The sequence below is a fragment of the Vulpes vulpes genome, chromosome 15 (assembly GCF_048418805.1).
Source record: "Vulpes vulpes isolate BD-2025 chromosome 15, VulVul3, whole genome shotgun sequence".
Lineage (NCBI taxonomy): Eukaryota > Metazoa > Chordata > Mammalia > Carnivora > Canidae > Vulpes > Vulpes vulpes.
Window position 1 is genome coordinate 33,555,731 of NC_132794.1, and position 16,093 is coordinate 33,571,823.

At 35.3% G+C, this 16,093-nt stretch overlaps 1 protein-coding gene across 5 annotated transcripts in view; it reads right to left on the reverse strand.

The window, feature by feature from the left end:
* Positions 1 to 16,093, reverse strand: part of GBE1 (1,4-alpha-glucan branching enzyme 1) — a 272,117-nt gene that overhangs the window by 59,607 nt on the left and 196,417 nt on the right. For all 5 annotated transcript variants that reach the window (XR_011997302.1, XR_011997300.1, XR_011997299.1 and 2 more), the window contains exon 12: positions 13,956 to 14,127. Coding sequence is in view for 1 of the 5 variants with exons in the window: in XM_025995626.2 (XP_025851411.2) it covers positions 13,956 to 14,127 (172 nt within the window). In the remaining 4 variants the exon portion in view is untranslated. The remainder of the gene's footprint in view (positions 1 to 13,955; positions 14,128 to 16,093) is intronic.

Genomic DNA, 16,093 nt, shown 5'->3' on the forward strand with positions numbered 1-16,093 from the left:
TTGAACCCATGCACAGGGCATATATTCAATTTATGGAGTTATGTGAACAGTGTGGAAAGAATTTAGACCTGCAATTTTAAACCAATTTTAAAGAATTCCAGTAGCAGAAAATCTTGCAGTGCTATATTTAGCTTGAGGTGGCTGCCCCTTCAAATCTATCTTTCACATTTTTAGTTGAGTAACATATCTAAACTGTGGCTCTGACTCTGCCAATCTCCTATAAAACCCTTCAATAGCTTTCTATAACCTGGCCTCTGCTTCCATCTATAGCCTTCTTTCTCATCATTCATGTTCTAAATTAATGGGTCCCTTATTCCGTTTCACCTTCTCAGCTTTGTGTAGGTACCACTCCAGTGAGGGATCAGGATAGAGGAGAAAGGGATAGTCTGAACTCAAGCCACTGCAGTAAGCCTTCTCTGACAGCCCAAACCTACTCCTTTCCTGAGTAGCAGTTCAGTGTCTTCTAGAATGTGCTCTGTGCAGATTGTGAAGATGACACATGTCTGTCTGCTTTGTTTGTCTCTTTCCTGGACATGGACCCCTTGAGTGAATGGCTAGGTCTTCTCTTGCTTACTCAGGTCCTTGGCTAGTGCCTGACCCAGCAGTAAGAATAAGCAAAGAGGACTAACAAGTGATTTGTAAGACTGGCTCAAACTTTGGCAATAAGTCACTTTCTCCTTTGATTCATGTTACAGATCATCACACAATACAAAATTTATTTTGCTGTTTTCCTCTTTGATTCATCTCTTCTTGGTGGATATCTCTAGTTATAAATTTGCTAATACCACAGACAATCTTAGCACTCATTTCACATAAAATAATAATGTTGGCTTATATGGGATGGTGTGTTTTGGAGGCAGATAGACCGAGGTTCAAATTCTGACTTCTGTATTAAAGATTTAGTCTTTCATTTTCCTCATGTGCAAAATGAAGGGAATCATTCTTACTTCTCAGGGCTGCAACTCAATTTAAATGAGATATCATAAGTAAAGCATTTAGCATACTGCCTTGGACAGGGTAAATATTACAGACGTAGCTATTTTAAGAACAGTACACTCAAAGATACTAATTTGACAATAGCATGACAAATTAAGACAGATCACACAAACAATCTGCATTCCCCAAATGCTCACCGAAAATATATTCCCAAAAGAGAAACTTAAGTTTCTCCAGTAAAAAAGTAAAAAAAAAAAAAAGATGTTTTCCAAGGAACTCAGAAATTATAAATTACTCTTCTCTACTATTAACTGAGATTATAGTTCATCTTTCTGCTTTGTTTTGGGAGTGAGCTGGGGCAAGGTAAGACTCAGATAATGATTTAAAGTTTTAGAGGCAGAGGAATTTATTTTCTAAATTCTTGTCTCCTGTTGGCAAGTAGCTCAGGAGAAAGGTTGCCAGAGCAGATTATTTGTATTTAGAGCACTCACAATCACATTTTAAAAGATGACAACCATATAGCTCACCAGCTCTGGCAATGTAGAATCAATCACATTTTGCATCCTGTGGTCACAAGGATCTTTACAGCATGCTTGAATAATATTGGAAGAATCAGCATGTACTCTTTTAGCTAAAAATACTCCCTGATCAATTCTTTTTGGAAGGAAAATCTGTGGTTTTCTTGATAACCTCTAGAAACCTATGGAAACTTCTAAGAGACTGTGAGCCAAATAATGAAACTTAATACACAGTGAAACTAGAAAGGAGAGAATCAGTGAAGGTAGAAAATAATCCAAGAGCCCAACACCACAGAAGAAATACTAGGAAAGCATGAAGAAAATACACACCATGGGATGGGTTGGAGTAAGTGGGATACTATTCATTCACTGGCATCTCATTTAGGATGATTCCACCAATGAGATGAGCTTATCAAATGGGTCTTTGGAATTAGATTGGGAGGAAGTTTAGTTGAAGATGTAAGACTGAATTAGGAACTCAGGTCTGGGCAGCCTGGGTGGCTCAGCGGTTTAGCGCCGCATTCAGCCCAGGGCGTGATCCTGGAGTCCTGGGATCGAGTCCCACATCGGGCTCCCTGCATGGAGCTTGCTTCTCCCTCTGCCTGTGTCCCTGCCTCTCTCTCTGTGTCTCTCATGAATAAATAAATAAAATCTTAAAAAAAAAAAAAAAAAGGAATTCAGGGCTAGGTATAATGCTTGTTACGTATTAATTTATTTTTACTCACATCTCCTAGCATAACATCCTATTTTTCCTTCCTTAGGAAGACAAGCTATTTGACAGAGGATCCTGGACCTAGCTGACTTTCTGGATTTAGGAGAAGCTTCTGTGAGACACTGAAGTTCATGAAGTGAGGCTCTAGAGTTCTTCCAAAATGCTTGGTAATAAATAAAGAAGGTTTGATAAAATTTCTGTATTTCTAAACATTTCCAAAAATTGCTAAAGTACTACAAATGCAACCGTTTATAACTCAGCAATGGAGCTGGTGAGGTTTATGGATCTCCTTAATCCAGGGCTATGTAAAAGTGAGTCTAATCGATGGTGCGTCTGTTTATGCATATGTGTGCACATATATCTGCATATATTCAGTGTGCATGTGCATATGTGTGTGTGTGTGTGTTTGTGTGTGTGTTGGCCTAAGAGCAAAGAATTCAGATGTTAACTTTAGAAAAAATTGCACTCTCTTCATGTAGCTTATTCTAAGATCCAATCCCACTTTATCATTTTGTTAGATTAGGAAATATGATCTGCAGCCTCCAGGTAGAAATTCCTATTTTTGATGACCTCATCTTGAAGAGACAGAGCTGAAAAGAAAAACAAGTGCTTTCCTGTATATAGGGCTTTTATTTCTTTATGATGATATGATGATATACCTTCACTAGGAGAAAAATCAATGCCCTAGATGGTAGGATTTGGTTTAAAATCTGTGACATGTGAGGGATCATATAGAATAGGTTTTGCATGTCCTGCACAGAAAAAAAATTTATTTTACCAACAAGTCTTTATAATGAAGATGAGAAACTAATAGCAATAATTATTATCTCCACTTTTCTGGCAGGCTTTTACAGAAATAAACCAAAGAGAAAGTTCCTGCTTTTAGAGGCTTAGAGGCAGCAGACCAGATGCATGGATCTTGCTTAGATGAAAAGCTGTGGTGGGTCCCATACCACTGCTCTCTTTCTTTGGAACTTCAGTAGGAGGTCATCCTGCTGAATAGCAGTTCAGGAGGAGCCATTAACACGCACACATTGGGGGCCAGAGACGACCACACACATCCCAAAAGAAGAAATGCAGGGACCATACAAGTATCCTACCCCGAGACCAAGGCTGAAAGAATTAAGGACAGAGAGTTAGGTTCAGTTGCTTCTTTTTTCCTCTCAACATTCAGATTTTTAGTAGACCCTTTTCCTATTGTAAAGGTGTGATGTATTCAATTTGATCAATGTGAGCAGGCCAGAGAAAAAGGTAGATTAAGTTACATCAGAAACATTCCCTACTAGTTTAACACATGATTTCTCAAAATTGACTCCGCTTCTAGGTTCTGATTGTCAGCAAAGATTTGAAGGTTCTTTTATGAAAAGTAACCTGGCAGAAAGAACACATCCAGTACTAAGGAGGGCATTTCAGTCACATGGGGAGACGAAGAGGAGATTCCATCTGCTAACTTCCAGTGATTCTAGATCTATTTCTGTCCCAGTGTTTTTGTTTTTTATATTTCCCTCCATCGATGGAGTAGACCTCTATGTAGTAGGTCCACATATTAAAATCAATGGGTGAGATTTTTAAAAACTACTACCGCTAGAACCTCACATTAGGGATCCTGACTCAAATGGTTGGTGTGGGGCTCAGGCTTCAGTATTTAAAGCTCCCCAGGTAACTGTAGCAGCACTTCCTTAACTCTTAGCACAATGTCAAACTCACGGTAAGTTCTCATCTAATGCCAGCTGATACTGGTTATCAGTGTGCTGTGAATCAAATCAGAGCCATTACTTTTAAGTCCTATGCCATTTAAAATAGATGCTACTTGTGTCTCTTGAGCATTTTAACAGGGCTTCACGCCATTCACAACTGCTCATATTGAGAATTTTGCAGTTTTTCACAGCTCAGTTTTATAGACATTTACTAGTCCTGTTACATTCAGTAAACTTGCCTCAACAAGCTATGAGAAAATGCCAAAAATTAGCACTCCTACTGTTCAGGAGAGTGTATTTTGTCTTCCTGTAACTGCTTCAATTCCAGCACTTAGCAGGAAGGCATTTAAATTTTTATTGTATTCCCATCTACTAGAAAAAAAGAAGGATTTACAAGTCTGACACTAAACAATCATAGATGGAAATGTGAAGTAAGATCACACATTTGACCCTGAAGCATAATGGAGCTATCACTGAATGCAGACGGACACTTAGGACAAAATCCATCCAACTTTCCTGGTGACTTCAGTGAGAATGTGACATATTCATTAAAGAATGTCCCCCAGAATTTCAAATGTCAAAATACAATATAATCATATTGAGAAAATCCTTCAAATTCAGTCATAGAAATTTCATTATACTGCTGAGAGAGAAAATTGCCAGTTTGTAATTATGCCTCTTTCTCCACAGGTATCATTCATTACAGAAACTAGAATAACATCACGGTAATGAGATTCCTAAACAAGAAAGTAGTAAAAACACATGTGCACATATCAGACGACCCACATTATGGACAAAATAGAGTTTGTTCTCTATTCTCATGATTTTAGTTTGTTCGTAAATAGAGTAAGTAGTTTAAGAAAAGCAGAAAATGCTGCTGATTTAAATTTTATCTATTGATAAAAATGTATTTGAGAAAGCTTCTCAATACCAATCAGGAAAACTCCAGAAGTAGCCCAATCCTGCTTTGTTTACTTCTAGGAAATCCAAGTCTAGCCTTCTGGTCATTGATTGACAGTTGGCACCCATGACACACCACCATCTGTCCCAGCTGGCCTCTTTCCCCTACTCCTCCTCATGTGCCTTCTATGGTTTCTGTCCTAGAACCAGGGGACTTTCCTGTATCTTTTATGTCATCTTGGAATTCTCTTCACATCGTAGCCTTAAGAATCGCCTGAGAATCTTTTAAAAATTCCAAAGCCCAGGCTATGTCCAACACTAATTCAATCACAATTTCTAGTTTGTTTGTTTGTTTGTTTTTTAAACTCCACAGGTTATTTCAATGTGCAATTTTAAGAACCAGTTGCTTATGGTTCTATATTATGTGAGTTTCTTTTCCTAATACCTTCAAAATGTGTCCTTCTTTTTGACAGATGCCTGACAAAATTCCTATTTTTGATTAAACATGCCTTCTAGAAAAAAGTCACACAATCAAAAGGTTGATGCAATTTACAGCCTTGATTCAATATTACCTAGACGTCCTACTATGGTTCCCTAGTATTTTCATACCTGGAGTGGTTTATTTTTTGCTTCTACTTTTTTTCCCCAAGCATAAGTTATTCCTTCCATTCCCAGATGATGACCTCACTTGAGAATATAAAGCTATCAAACCTGAACTTCTTCGCTTTCATACAACTCCACTTATAACTACCCTATACCTGTATCCAGAAACTGAAATGGAAATGAGTTTAATTTGAATGAATGAATGAATGAGCAAATGAATCAATGAGTGCCACTGATTCCAGATTATTTCTGACATTTCAGTTTAGGCATTAACATCTGATGTCATGGAGGGATCCCTGGGTGGCGCAGCGGTTTGGCGCCTGCCTTTGGCCCAGGGCGCGATCCTGGAAACCCGGGATCGAATCCCACGTTGGGCTCCCGGTGCATGGAGCCTGCTTCTCCCTCTGCCTGTGTCTCTGCCTCTCTCTCTCTCTCTCTGTGTGACTATCATAAATAATAAATAAAAATTAAAAAAAAAATAACATCTGATGTCATGGAGAATATGTGTTTTATGATTACGACATGAGTTTTCAGTTTTCTGGACTATTGTGCTATATTAGTGAAACATTACCAGTTTTGTTGATTTAACTCTGCTAGTTCGGTATTTTTTAAATGAGAAATTTGAATCATTTATGTTTTGAGAGTTATATGCAGCATTAATATTTCAAGTTGAATGAAGGTGTACTCATTTAGAAAATGTTCTTCTATAACACTATCCTCAAGAGGAAGAAAGAAAATGACAACCGAGAAAGCAAAGCTTCTGTTGCAGGAATAATTCTTACTTTAGTTCAAAGGCTTTCTGAACAAGTGGATTGTGAACATGACAGTACTGAAAGTGATGCATTCACTCTGCATTTGAATGTCTATCTATATGTGATAAAACTAAAGAAGATGAAGTCAAATCAGGGGGGGGAAACGAAACAACTTTCTTTGAAACAAAACTGGCACTTCTCAATAAAAGTTCTCAGTAAAAGGATCTGCATTCTCTACCCCCCAAAAAAGTTATTTAAAAGGATTTTCTTAAAGTTATTAGATAAAACACTTGATTACCTGAGGATGAAGAAAGTATCTGGAGTTAGTTGTTCGGTGTAACTTTCTCTGTACCACTGCCTACACTTAGGATGGGGTTACAAAGAGCTTTCTGAAAAGCCACAACATTTTCACAAAAGCCAACTTGAAACTCAGGGATGGGGACATTTTAATGCAGTTTCTTTTTTAAATTTACATTTAAAAAACTATTAAATGATATTGTCATTTTCAAAATTATGATGAATTTTTTTTTCATTTTGTTTGGATACCTGATTCTTAAAACTTCATTCTGCTTTGTCTGCCAGTATTTTAAACCTGCCAGAGATGTGCTTAAGGCTTAGATTTTAATTTTTGCCCTAGTTGGTATTGTAAAATGTTTACATACATTTATATTTAAATTAGTGAAATGTTTCTTCTTTTTCTAGAATTCTAAACAGTCTTTAATAAAAAAACAGTATCAATGCCATTATTTTGGCATTATATGAAATTAATACTCTAGTAGTCTTTCCTTATTTATGGGGGATATTCTCCAAAAACCCCTGAAATCACAGATAGTCTCAAACCCTATATATACTATACATACTATTCTTATACATGCATTCAAATCTATAATGAAGTTTAATTCATAAATTAGGTATAGTAACATATTAACAAAAATAACAAATAATAAAGAGAATAATTATAACAATATGCCATAATAAAACAATGTAAAAGTGTTCTCTCTCTCTCTCAATAAATCTCATTGTAGTGTATCTACTCTTTTCTTCTTGAGATGGTGTGAGATGATAAAATGTCTACACTACAGATGAAATGAAGTGAATGACTTAAGCAATGTGACATAGCCTTAGGCTACTACTGATTCTCTAACCACAGGTCAGAAAGAGGATCATCTGCATGTGGATTCAAGTTAACTGGGTGGTAAACTGAAACTGCAGAAAGCAGAACCTAAGGGGGACCATTGTTATCAGTACTTCTTCCCTAGTAGATATAGTACCCCACATGCTTGCCTGGCCACACCTCTTTATAGCAATTCCTGATGAGTCACATGATGAAGTCTGTGACTACTCCGTTTCAGGTGACTGCATTTGGTCCGTTTCAGGTGACTGCATTTGGAAATAGCATTACTTCCAGCATAACCAAGTAGTTACTAGAAATCTGATCAAAATATATCCCTATCCTCATTTTCTTCTCCTTTGAATGGCTTTAGCAGTTTATCTACATGCAGTGAACATATATTAGTTATCCTATGTGTACAGCAGATATTTTTTATGTTATATTTATTTTTAGCCATCTATTAAACATTCTTAAATAACCTGTGTTTACAAAGGGGAGCAAGACATAACCACATATTTAGTTATAGATACAGAAGAAGGTAAACCATAAAGCCATTCAGTCATCAACACCCAGTCTTTCTTACTAAAGGATTCATGATATGTTAAAGTGATGACAACCACATTTTTTCATTCAACTTTCTAATCAACAAATGACCATTAAAATTTGTTTCCTTAGACCCCACTTTTTTCATTTATTTGAAGTTTAATATTTCCAAATGACTTCAATCTCACTCTGGTATGTCAGTTCTATTCCTATCTGACTTTCTGATTTCATTGCCAGGCTTCCTTGTGCCTTTGTATTCTACATTTGTCTGAGTTTGCTCATAAATTCTACCACCAATCTCCTAATCCAGTTTCCTACATATTTATATGACATTTTCTACTTATCCCTGTCACAGTATCCAGGGAATGTACTAGTAAAAAGATACTTGTCTGCTTGCTTGTCTCTATTCCCTTTTGGATTTTGAGACCTGGAGGGCAAGAACTGTTTTTCACCTCAGAATATCTGCCACTTAGTGATACTTGGTACATAGTAGATACATTTACATGTCTGAAGCATGAAGGAATTTTATAAATTGTGTTAGAACGCTTTCTAGAATGTGTTATGCATATGTTAGATTTATAGTTTAAATCGATATATAACTCAAATTTTTAAAATTGCATTTGAGTCAATCTGCCTTCTTTCTCTCTCTGTTTCTGTGTATATAGAAATTCTCTGTACAGGTATGCCAGAAAAACCTATTAAATTTTATCTAATGCCTACACAGATTAACACATAAATACCACATAGCAGATACATAATAAATGCTAACTGATCAAATATATATCCTAGAAATCATCTAGAAATGGAAACTAGCTGAGGTACCCCTCGGACTTCATTGGACATGAAAGCTAAGTAAGGGGTTTTGGCAGCAACATTCAGTAAATGTCACTATGAATTAAAAACAAAAGAAGTAATATTCACTCTTAGTGAGGCTCACTATAGAAATGGTTTAATTTACCACATATATCAACTTGGAAAGTGTCCTTTGATTTCTAACAAAGAATTATTACATTTACTCATGTTTTAAAAATGAAATGAATTAAGGGATTCCTGGCTGGCTCAGCGGTTTAGCGCCTGCCTTCGGCTCAGGGCGTGATCCTGAGGTCCTGGGATCGAGTTCCACATTGCGCTCTCTGCATGGAGCCTGCATCTCCCTCAAATCTGTGTCTGTGTCTCTGCCTCTCTCTCTCTCTCTTTCTGTGTCTCTCATGAATAAATAAATAAAATGTTTAAAAAAATGAAATGAATTAAACATTTTAAGAAACTTTTACATTAAACAATCTACCATTAGGCAAGATTCTAAAGAAATTCTATTAGATGGAATTGGAACATCAACACTCAGGATCTATTTATTTAATGGAATAATTCATAATATTAAAAATAGCTAATAGTAAATTTAATTTTAAATTCAACTTAATTTAAATACAAGTTAACTATGAGCTATGTGCTTGGCAGTATTCTGAGTCTTGTAACCATATTAACTCATTTCACCCTCAAAATAGTCCTCTGTGGCAGGCAGTACTCCATTTTATCACTGGGCAAACAAAGGCCCAGGATGGCAATGTATCCTACCCAAGTCATGTAGCTAGAAGTCTTGGAGTCCCAGTTCGTTTTCTTAACCACTCTGCTCTATCTTTTCCTAAAAAATCTTCATTAGTTAGACTTTGGTAGCTAATCTACATACTGATATAAGAATTTTTTAAAAAATTTTCTCAAATTGGACATAAGAAAAAGACAACCAACCAGCTGCTGTATTTTGTAGCTGTACAACATATCACGTGTCCCTTTACCCTTACAAATTGCAGTATTGGCAAAATGTGACTTGGGACGTTCACCTAGCACACCTTAGTACTCCTCTAACTTTTCCCCAAGGCTTCTTTTGAACTAAGACACGATGAAAAGAAAAAAAAGCTATAAAGATTAAGTTAGAAGATGCATATGAAAGTGCTTTAGAAAGTATAGAATGCCACATCAATATAAATTTACTTTTATTCATATTTTTTATTTTAACTCTCGTATGATCAATGATATAAAAATATAAAAATAATGTAGCCCTCCCTGCTTGCCTCGCCATTATTTGATCTTTCAGATGACTACATGGGAGAAGAATAAGAAATAGAAATGTATTTATTCACAGCCAATTTAAATAATCTAGGAAATAAAAAAATCACAGCAAATATTCCTCTGCCTTAGCCAGAGTGAAAGAATTTTTTGAAATTCAAAATTAGGAATATATGACAAAAAACAAGGAAAACAAAACAAATCAGCCAAACTGGTATCATTATGAGAAAATCAGTATTCATCTTAATGATTTGTTATGAACAGAACACATATCTAAGGGCCTAATGAATTTATATAAACATGTTTTAATAAAAAAAATTATAAAAATGTGTTTTCTTCCCTTAACTCATTCTTCCTCTACTAAAGAAAAATAAAACTAAAGTTCCTGAAAGCTAACAAGTTTAAAAATGCCTGAAACATGAATAAACAACCAGGTTGTTCCTCAGTCTTGAAAATTTCTTAAATTGATCTTTTAAATATTAATTTCTTATATGCCACTTGAAAAAATTAGTCTGCTTATAACTACAACTGGTGATTGCAGCTAATGAACTACTGCTAAAAATATTACAAGGTAATATTTTATATATATATTTAACTATTTATTGCATATATATACATCTACCTGATAACCTTTTTTAGAAAAATGTGAAAACCTTGTGATGTGCTAGATACTGTGCTAGTTGTTACTAGCTCTTGGAGATATTATAGTAAATAAGATACAGATGATCCCTATTTTCATTGAGTTTTAAATATATTATTATTGCTATCTATCTATTGTTACTATGGGAAGAGTTTCCAAAACAGAACACACGCTCAACCTGCCTTAGGTGGAATATATACAGTTAAGGTGATCATTAATATGCAATCCCTATCAAAATACCATGGACTTTCTTCAGAGAGTTAGAACAAATTATTTTAAGATTTGTGTGGAATCAGAAAAGACCCCGAATAGCCAGGGGAATTTAAAAAAAAAAAAATCAGAGCTGGGGGCATCACAATGCCAGATTTCAGGTTGTACTACAAAGCTGTGGTCATCAAGACAGTGTGGTACTGGCACAAAAACAGACACCTAGATCAATGGAACAGAATAGAGAACCCAGAAGTAGACCCTGAACTTTATGGTCAACTAATATTCGATAAAGACTATCCATTGGAAGAAAGACAGTCTCTTCAATAAATGGTGCTGGGAAAAGTGGACATCCACATGCAGAAAAATGAAACTAGACCACTCTCTTGTACCATACACAAAGATAAACTCAAAATGGATGAAAGATCTAAATGTGAGACAAGATTCCATCAAAATCCTAGAGGAGAACACAGGCAACACCCTTTTTGAACTCAGCCATAGTAACTTCTTGCAAGATACATCCAGGAAGGCAAAAGAAACAAAAGCAAAAATGAACTATTGGGACTTCATCAAGATAAGAAGTTTTTGCACAGCAAAGGATTCAGTCAACAAATCTAAAAGACAACCTACAGAATGGGAGAAGATACTTGCAAATAACGTATCAGATAAAGGGCTAGTTTCCAAGATCTATAAAGAACTTATTAAACTCAACACTGAAGAAACAAACAATCCAGTCATGAAATGGGCGAAAGACAGGAAGAGAAATCTCACAGACGAAGACATAGACATGGCCAACACGCACATGAGAAAATGCTCTGCATCACTTGCCATCAGGGAAATACAAATCAAAACCACAATGAGATACCACCTCACACCAGTGAGAATGGGGAAAATTAACAAGGCAGGAAACCACAAATGTTAGAGAGGATGCAGAGAAAAGGGAACCCTCTTACACTGTTGGTGGGAATGTGAACTGGTGCAGCCACTCTGGAAAACTGTGTGGAGGTTCCTCAAAGAGTTAAAAATAGACCTGCCCTACGACCCAGCAATTGCACTGCTGGGGATTTACCCCAAAGATACAGATGCAATGAAACGCCAGGACACCTGCACCCCGATGTTTCTATCAGCAATGGCCACAATAGCCAAACTGTGGAAGGAGCCTCGGTGTCCATCGAAAGATGAATGGATAAAGAAGATGTGGTCTATGTATACAATGGAATATTCCTCAGCCATTAGAAACGACAAATACCCACCATTTGTTTCAACGTGGATGGAACTGGAGAGTATTATGCTGAGTGAAGTAAGTCAATCAGAGAAGGACAAACATATGTTCTCGTTCATTTGGGGAATATAAATAATAGTGAAAGGGAATATAAGGGGAGGGAGAAGAAATGTGTGGGAAATATCAGAAAGGGAGACAGAACATAAAGACTCCTAACTCTGGGAAACGAACTAGGGGTGGTGGAAGGGGAGGAGGGCAGGGGGTGGGGGGGAATGGGTGATGGGCACTGAGGGGGGCACTTGACGGGATGAGCACTGGGTGTTATTCTGTATGTTGGTAAACTGAACACAATAAAAAATAAATTTATTAAAAAAAGTGATCATTAATAAAAATATTTCACAAAGCTTATGAAGTTACTGAGATTTGTTAACGTCTTAGCTGTCCATGACCCATTTTTACCCTCATAGAATATACACCAAGACTCTTTCTATCTTTCTAATGTTTAATGAGCAAATACTAAAATAATAAGGCAAACTCTAGTGATTAGATTAGATTAGGGGAAATAATTCTTATTATGAATTTATATTGGACCTTTCTTATTTAGAAGTTATCAATATTAATTTAACTCGGCTATTAAATGTGTCAAGTGCTTGCCTACAGGTTCTCTTACATGCTGCATATAGGCCAGAAATGTTCTTCAACAAAAAGGACAGTCTCAGGATAAGGACTTTATTAACTCCTTCCAACTAGTGACACTCTCCTCCCACCACCGAGATGACTGCCTACAAACTTCCAGGCAAAGCAGTAAATTGAGTCAAGATTACTCGAATTCTTTTTTTTTTTTAAAGGATCTTTTTTTTTCAATTATTTTTTTTAGGTAGGCTCCATGCCCAGTGTGGGGCTCACACTCAATAACCCTGAGGTCAAGAGTCATGTGCTCTACTCACTGAGCCAGCCAGACATCCCAAGATTACTAGAATTCTTGAATGCAGTGGGTTTCAGGAATTAATGATGTAGGACTGACTGCATAAACTCAGTGGCTTTATTTTGGTTCTCTGTTTAGAAAACTGTATTAGTTTCCACACATACAAGGGAGACCTTTCAGTTTCTTTTTAAGCCATCTTAGATTGTAACAACTAAATGAATTGCATTTGTAAATGAAATGAAACATTAAAAAAATCACTCACTAAACTCCCATTTCTCCTTACTTTCCATGGAGACATATTTATACAGGTTCATAGGCCCTATCTTTTTATCAGTATATAATTGAATGAATTGATTGTGCAAGTAAGGCCTTACTGGAATGGCTGTATTTGTGAACAATGTTCTTTGAGTCAGGGAGGACCAGTTGCTTTTAAGGAAATGAGGCTGATTTTACTTATGGATATAATGCCTGCAAAGTTCACTCAGGGAACTTGGCCTGCAGCCTGGCAAGCAGAGTGCAGTTTCCCAAATCAGGAAAGTCACTTCTGGACAGCTTAGGGATATTAACAAATTTTGGTGATCCTAGGAGATAGCAAATCCATTGAAAGATGATAAATATTTATATATATATAAATATCTCCTTTTGATAGTTTTCCTATTATATATATATAAATATCTCCTTTGCTTTATTTTTCACATTTATAATATAAATATACTAGTGTACAATTACCTCAAAGACCAATAATCTTAGCTTGACATGTTATGACATGACAATTATGTCTTTCTTATGTTTAATGTGCAAATACTAAAATAATAAAACAACCTCTAGTGATTAGATTCAGAATAATAATTCTAAGTTTTAAAAATAGTTCACTCCACTGGTTGACAAAAGCATTAAATAAAATGCCAGCTTATCAGACTGCTTTTTATCATATATTAGTATAACAGTGATCTTATAGTAATTTAATTTGTTCAGGTCATATATGACTGTGCATTAAAGAAACAGGGCTGTAATTTTCTATTTTCAAATCTGAACAGCCAATTCAATCTATTCTACATGATTTATGTCCCATGTAATCTTAGTTAATGTTCTGAACGTAGATGGGATATGTGTTCAACTCATACTTACCCATGAAATTGAGATAACCTTCTCCACCAAGAGCATGAGTAATGAGTCGAATCATTTTATGAAGTTGTATTCCACGATCAATAACTGGAGTAAATGGGGTCAGAACACTCATGTTGGTATACATTTCAGCATCCATCAACCAAAATGCCAGTGTCTTATCCCCAACAAGTGCCTAGGGAAATAGAAGTCACTGAGATAAGTACAAAGAATAGGTACTAAGCAGTTGTGATTTATATTAGAATAACATGTAATTAATCATGAGTTGGGAAAGAATGTAGGAGGTGTTTGAATTAGTATTAAATTCAGGTATTTTCCAATTGTTGCTTTCTACACAGAAAGTGAAGTGGTAAAATCAGGTGAGCTGGTCAGAGATCAACATCATCTATTTTCAAGATATATTTTTATTTTTAAAGAGCTTGGTGAAAACTCAGGAGAAGAGCCACCTGAATATTAGACCTGAGCTGATGTTTCAAGTTTTCTCAATTTGGAATAAATATTTATTATAATGTTCAGAATACTACATAAATTTTAAAATAGTTTGTGTTACTATGATTTTGTTTGTTTTGAAAGAATGGAAGACTTCTTAAAAATGATTTATATGCATATGTATTTATATTTATGTATGTGTATTTATATATAAAACATAGGTACATAAATACACTAAAATGGACCCTATTTACCCTTCAGCAGAGGGTTGACAGGTTTTTGTTAAAATGTAAAGTTTGCTTTCTCATTGAATTTGGCACCTGATCTAAAATTAGTTTATTTTATATGAAAATGTAACAGTTGATAAATAGGATGGGTAATTTAGAAACATCTTGAGTAGCAGAAGAGAGCCTTCTTAAAAATCTTAATTATTAATGGTTAAGAATTGGCTAACTAATGCAAAGTATTTTTCATTGACAAAAAATAATATATAGTGAAACATATAAGAAAGATTAAACCATAATATCCTTACTCTATTATAATAATTTTAATTTTTAGAAAAATATTTTTACCTATAAACCTGTTATAATTTCTAAACAATTTTGATTAAAATGACTTTTCTTTAATATTCTGTTAGAAGAATATCTACTTATTCTGTGGTTTTGTCCTTATTTTAAGGGCCAAGAAAGAATTGCCTCAGAATATGGTTCCGGGCATTAGAATTCTCAGAGTTTGATTAGATGGTAATCGTCATCTGTATTACTTGAGTTCAAATTATTTTACTTTATCAATGTAGACTCTTTGTTCTCTTAGAGGTAAGTATTTTAAATCTAAACATATAAAGTGAATGTGTACAGTTATGGACTAAACTGTGCCTTCTTCAAATTCATGTTGAAGCCATAACCTCCGATATGACTACATTTAGAGAGAGCACCTGTAAAGAGGTCATCAAGATTAAAGAAGGTCATTAAGACTGTGACTTTAATCCAATATGCGTGGATTCCTGATATGAAGAGGAAGAAATTCCAGGATGACTGTGCATGGAAAAAAAAGACTACTTGAGAACAGAAAGATGATGGCCATCTGCAAGCCTCTTCAGGAGAAACTAAACCTGCTGACATCTTAAATCTTGAATCTGATAAAATTATAAATATGTATGTTTATTAAGTGAATAATACAAAAAATATACAGCAGAAATATCGAAATAATTTTGTAATAGGATCATAGATTAAAGAGATAAACATATTTACACATAAGAATATAATCAAACGATTCAGCTTAACAATAACCCACAGCCCGCGGACCAACTTAAACGATTCAAAACAAGAGAAAGGACAAACTGTTCAAGAACCAGTACTGTCTAATAATTATTTAGCAAATACATCATGTATACGCGCTCTCCAAACTTCTTTAACAATGAAGCCTATTTTTGAGCTACACTTACATGGTGGTATCTTATATGCCAGATTGAAGCTGTATTTCATTAGTACGTGTGTCAGTCTGCTAGGGCTGCCATAACAAAATTCCACAGAAAGGGTGTATATAAACACAGAAATTTATTTCTCACAGTTCTGGAGGTTAGAAATCCAAGATCAAGGTGACACTAAAACTCTACCTGTTTACCTTAAATGGTCAATTTCTGCAAAAATAACAGGCTTATTGTTTGAGCTTCCATTTTCTTAATACACATAATGTAAATAATTTTTTTACAG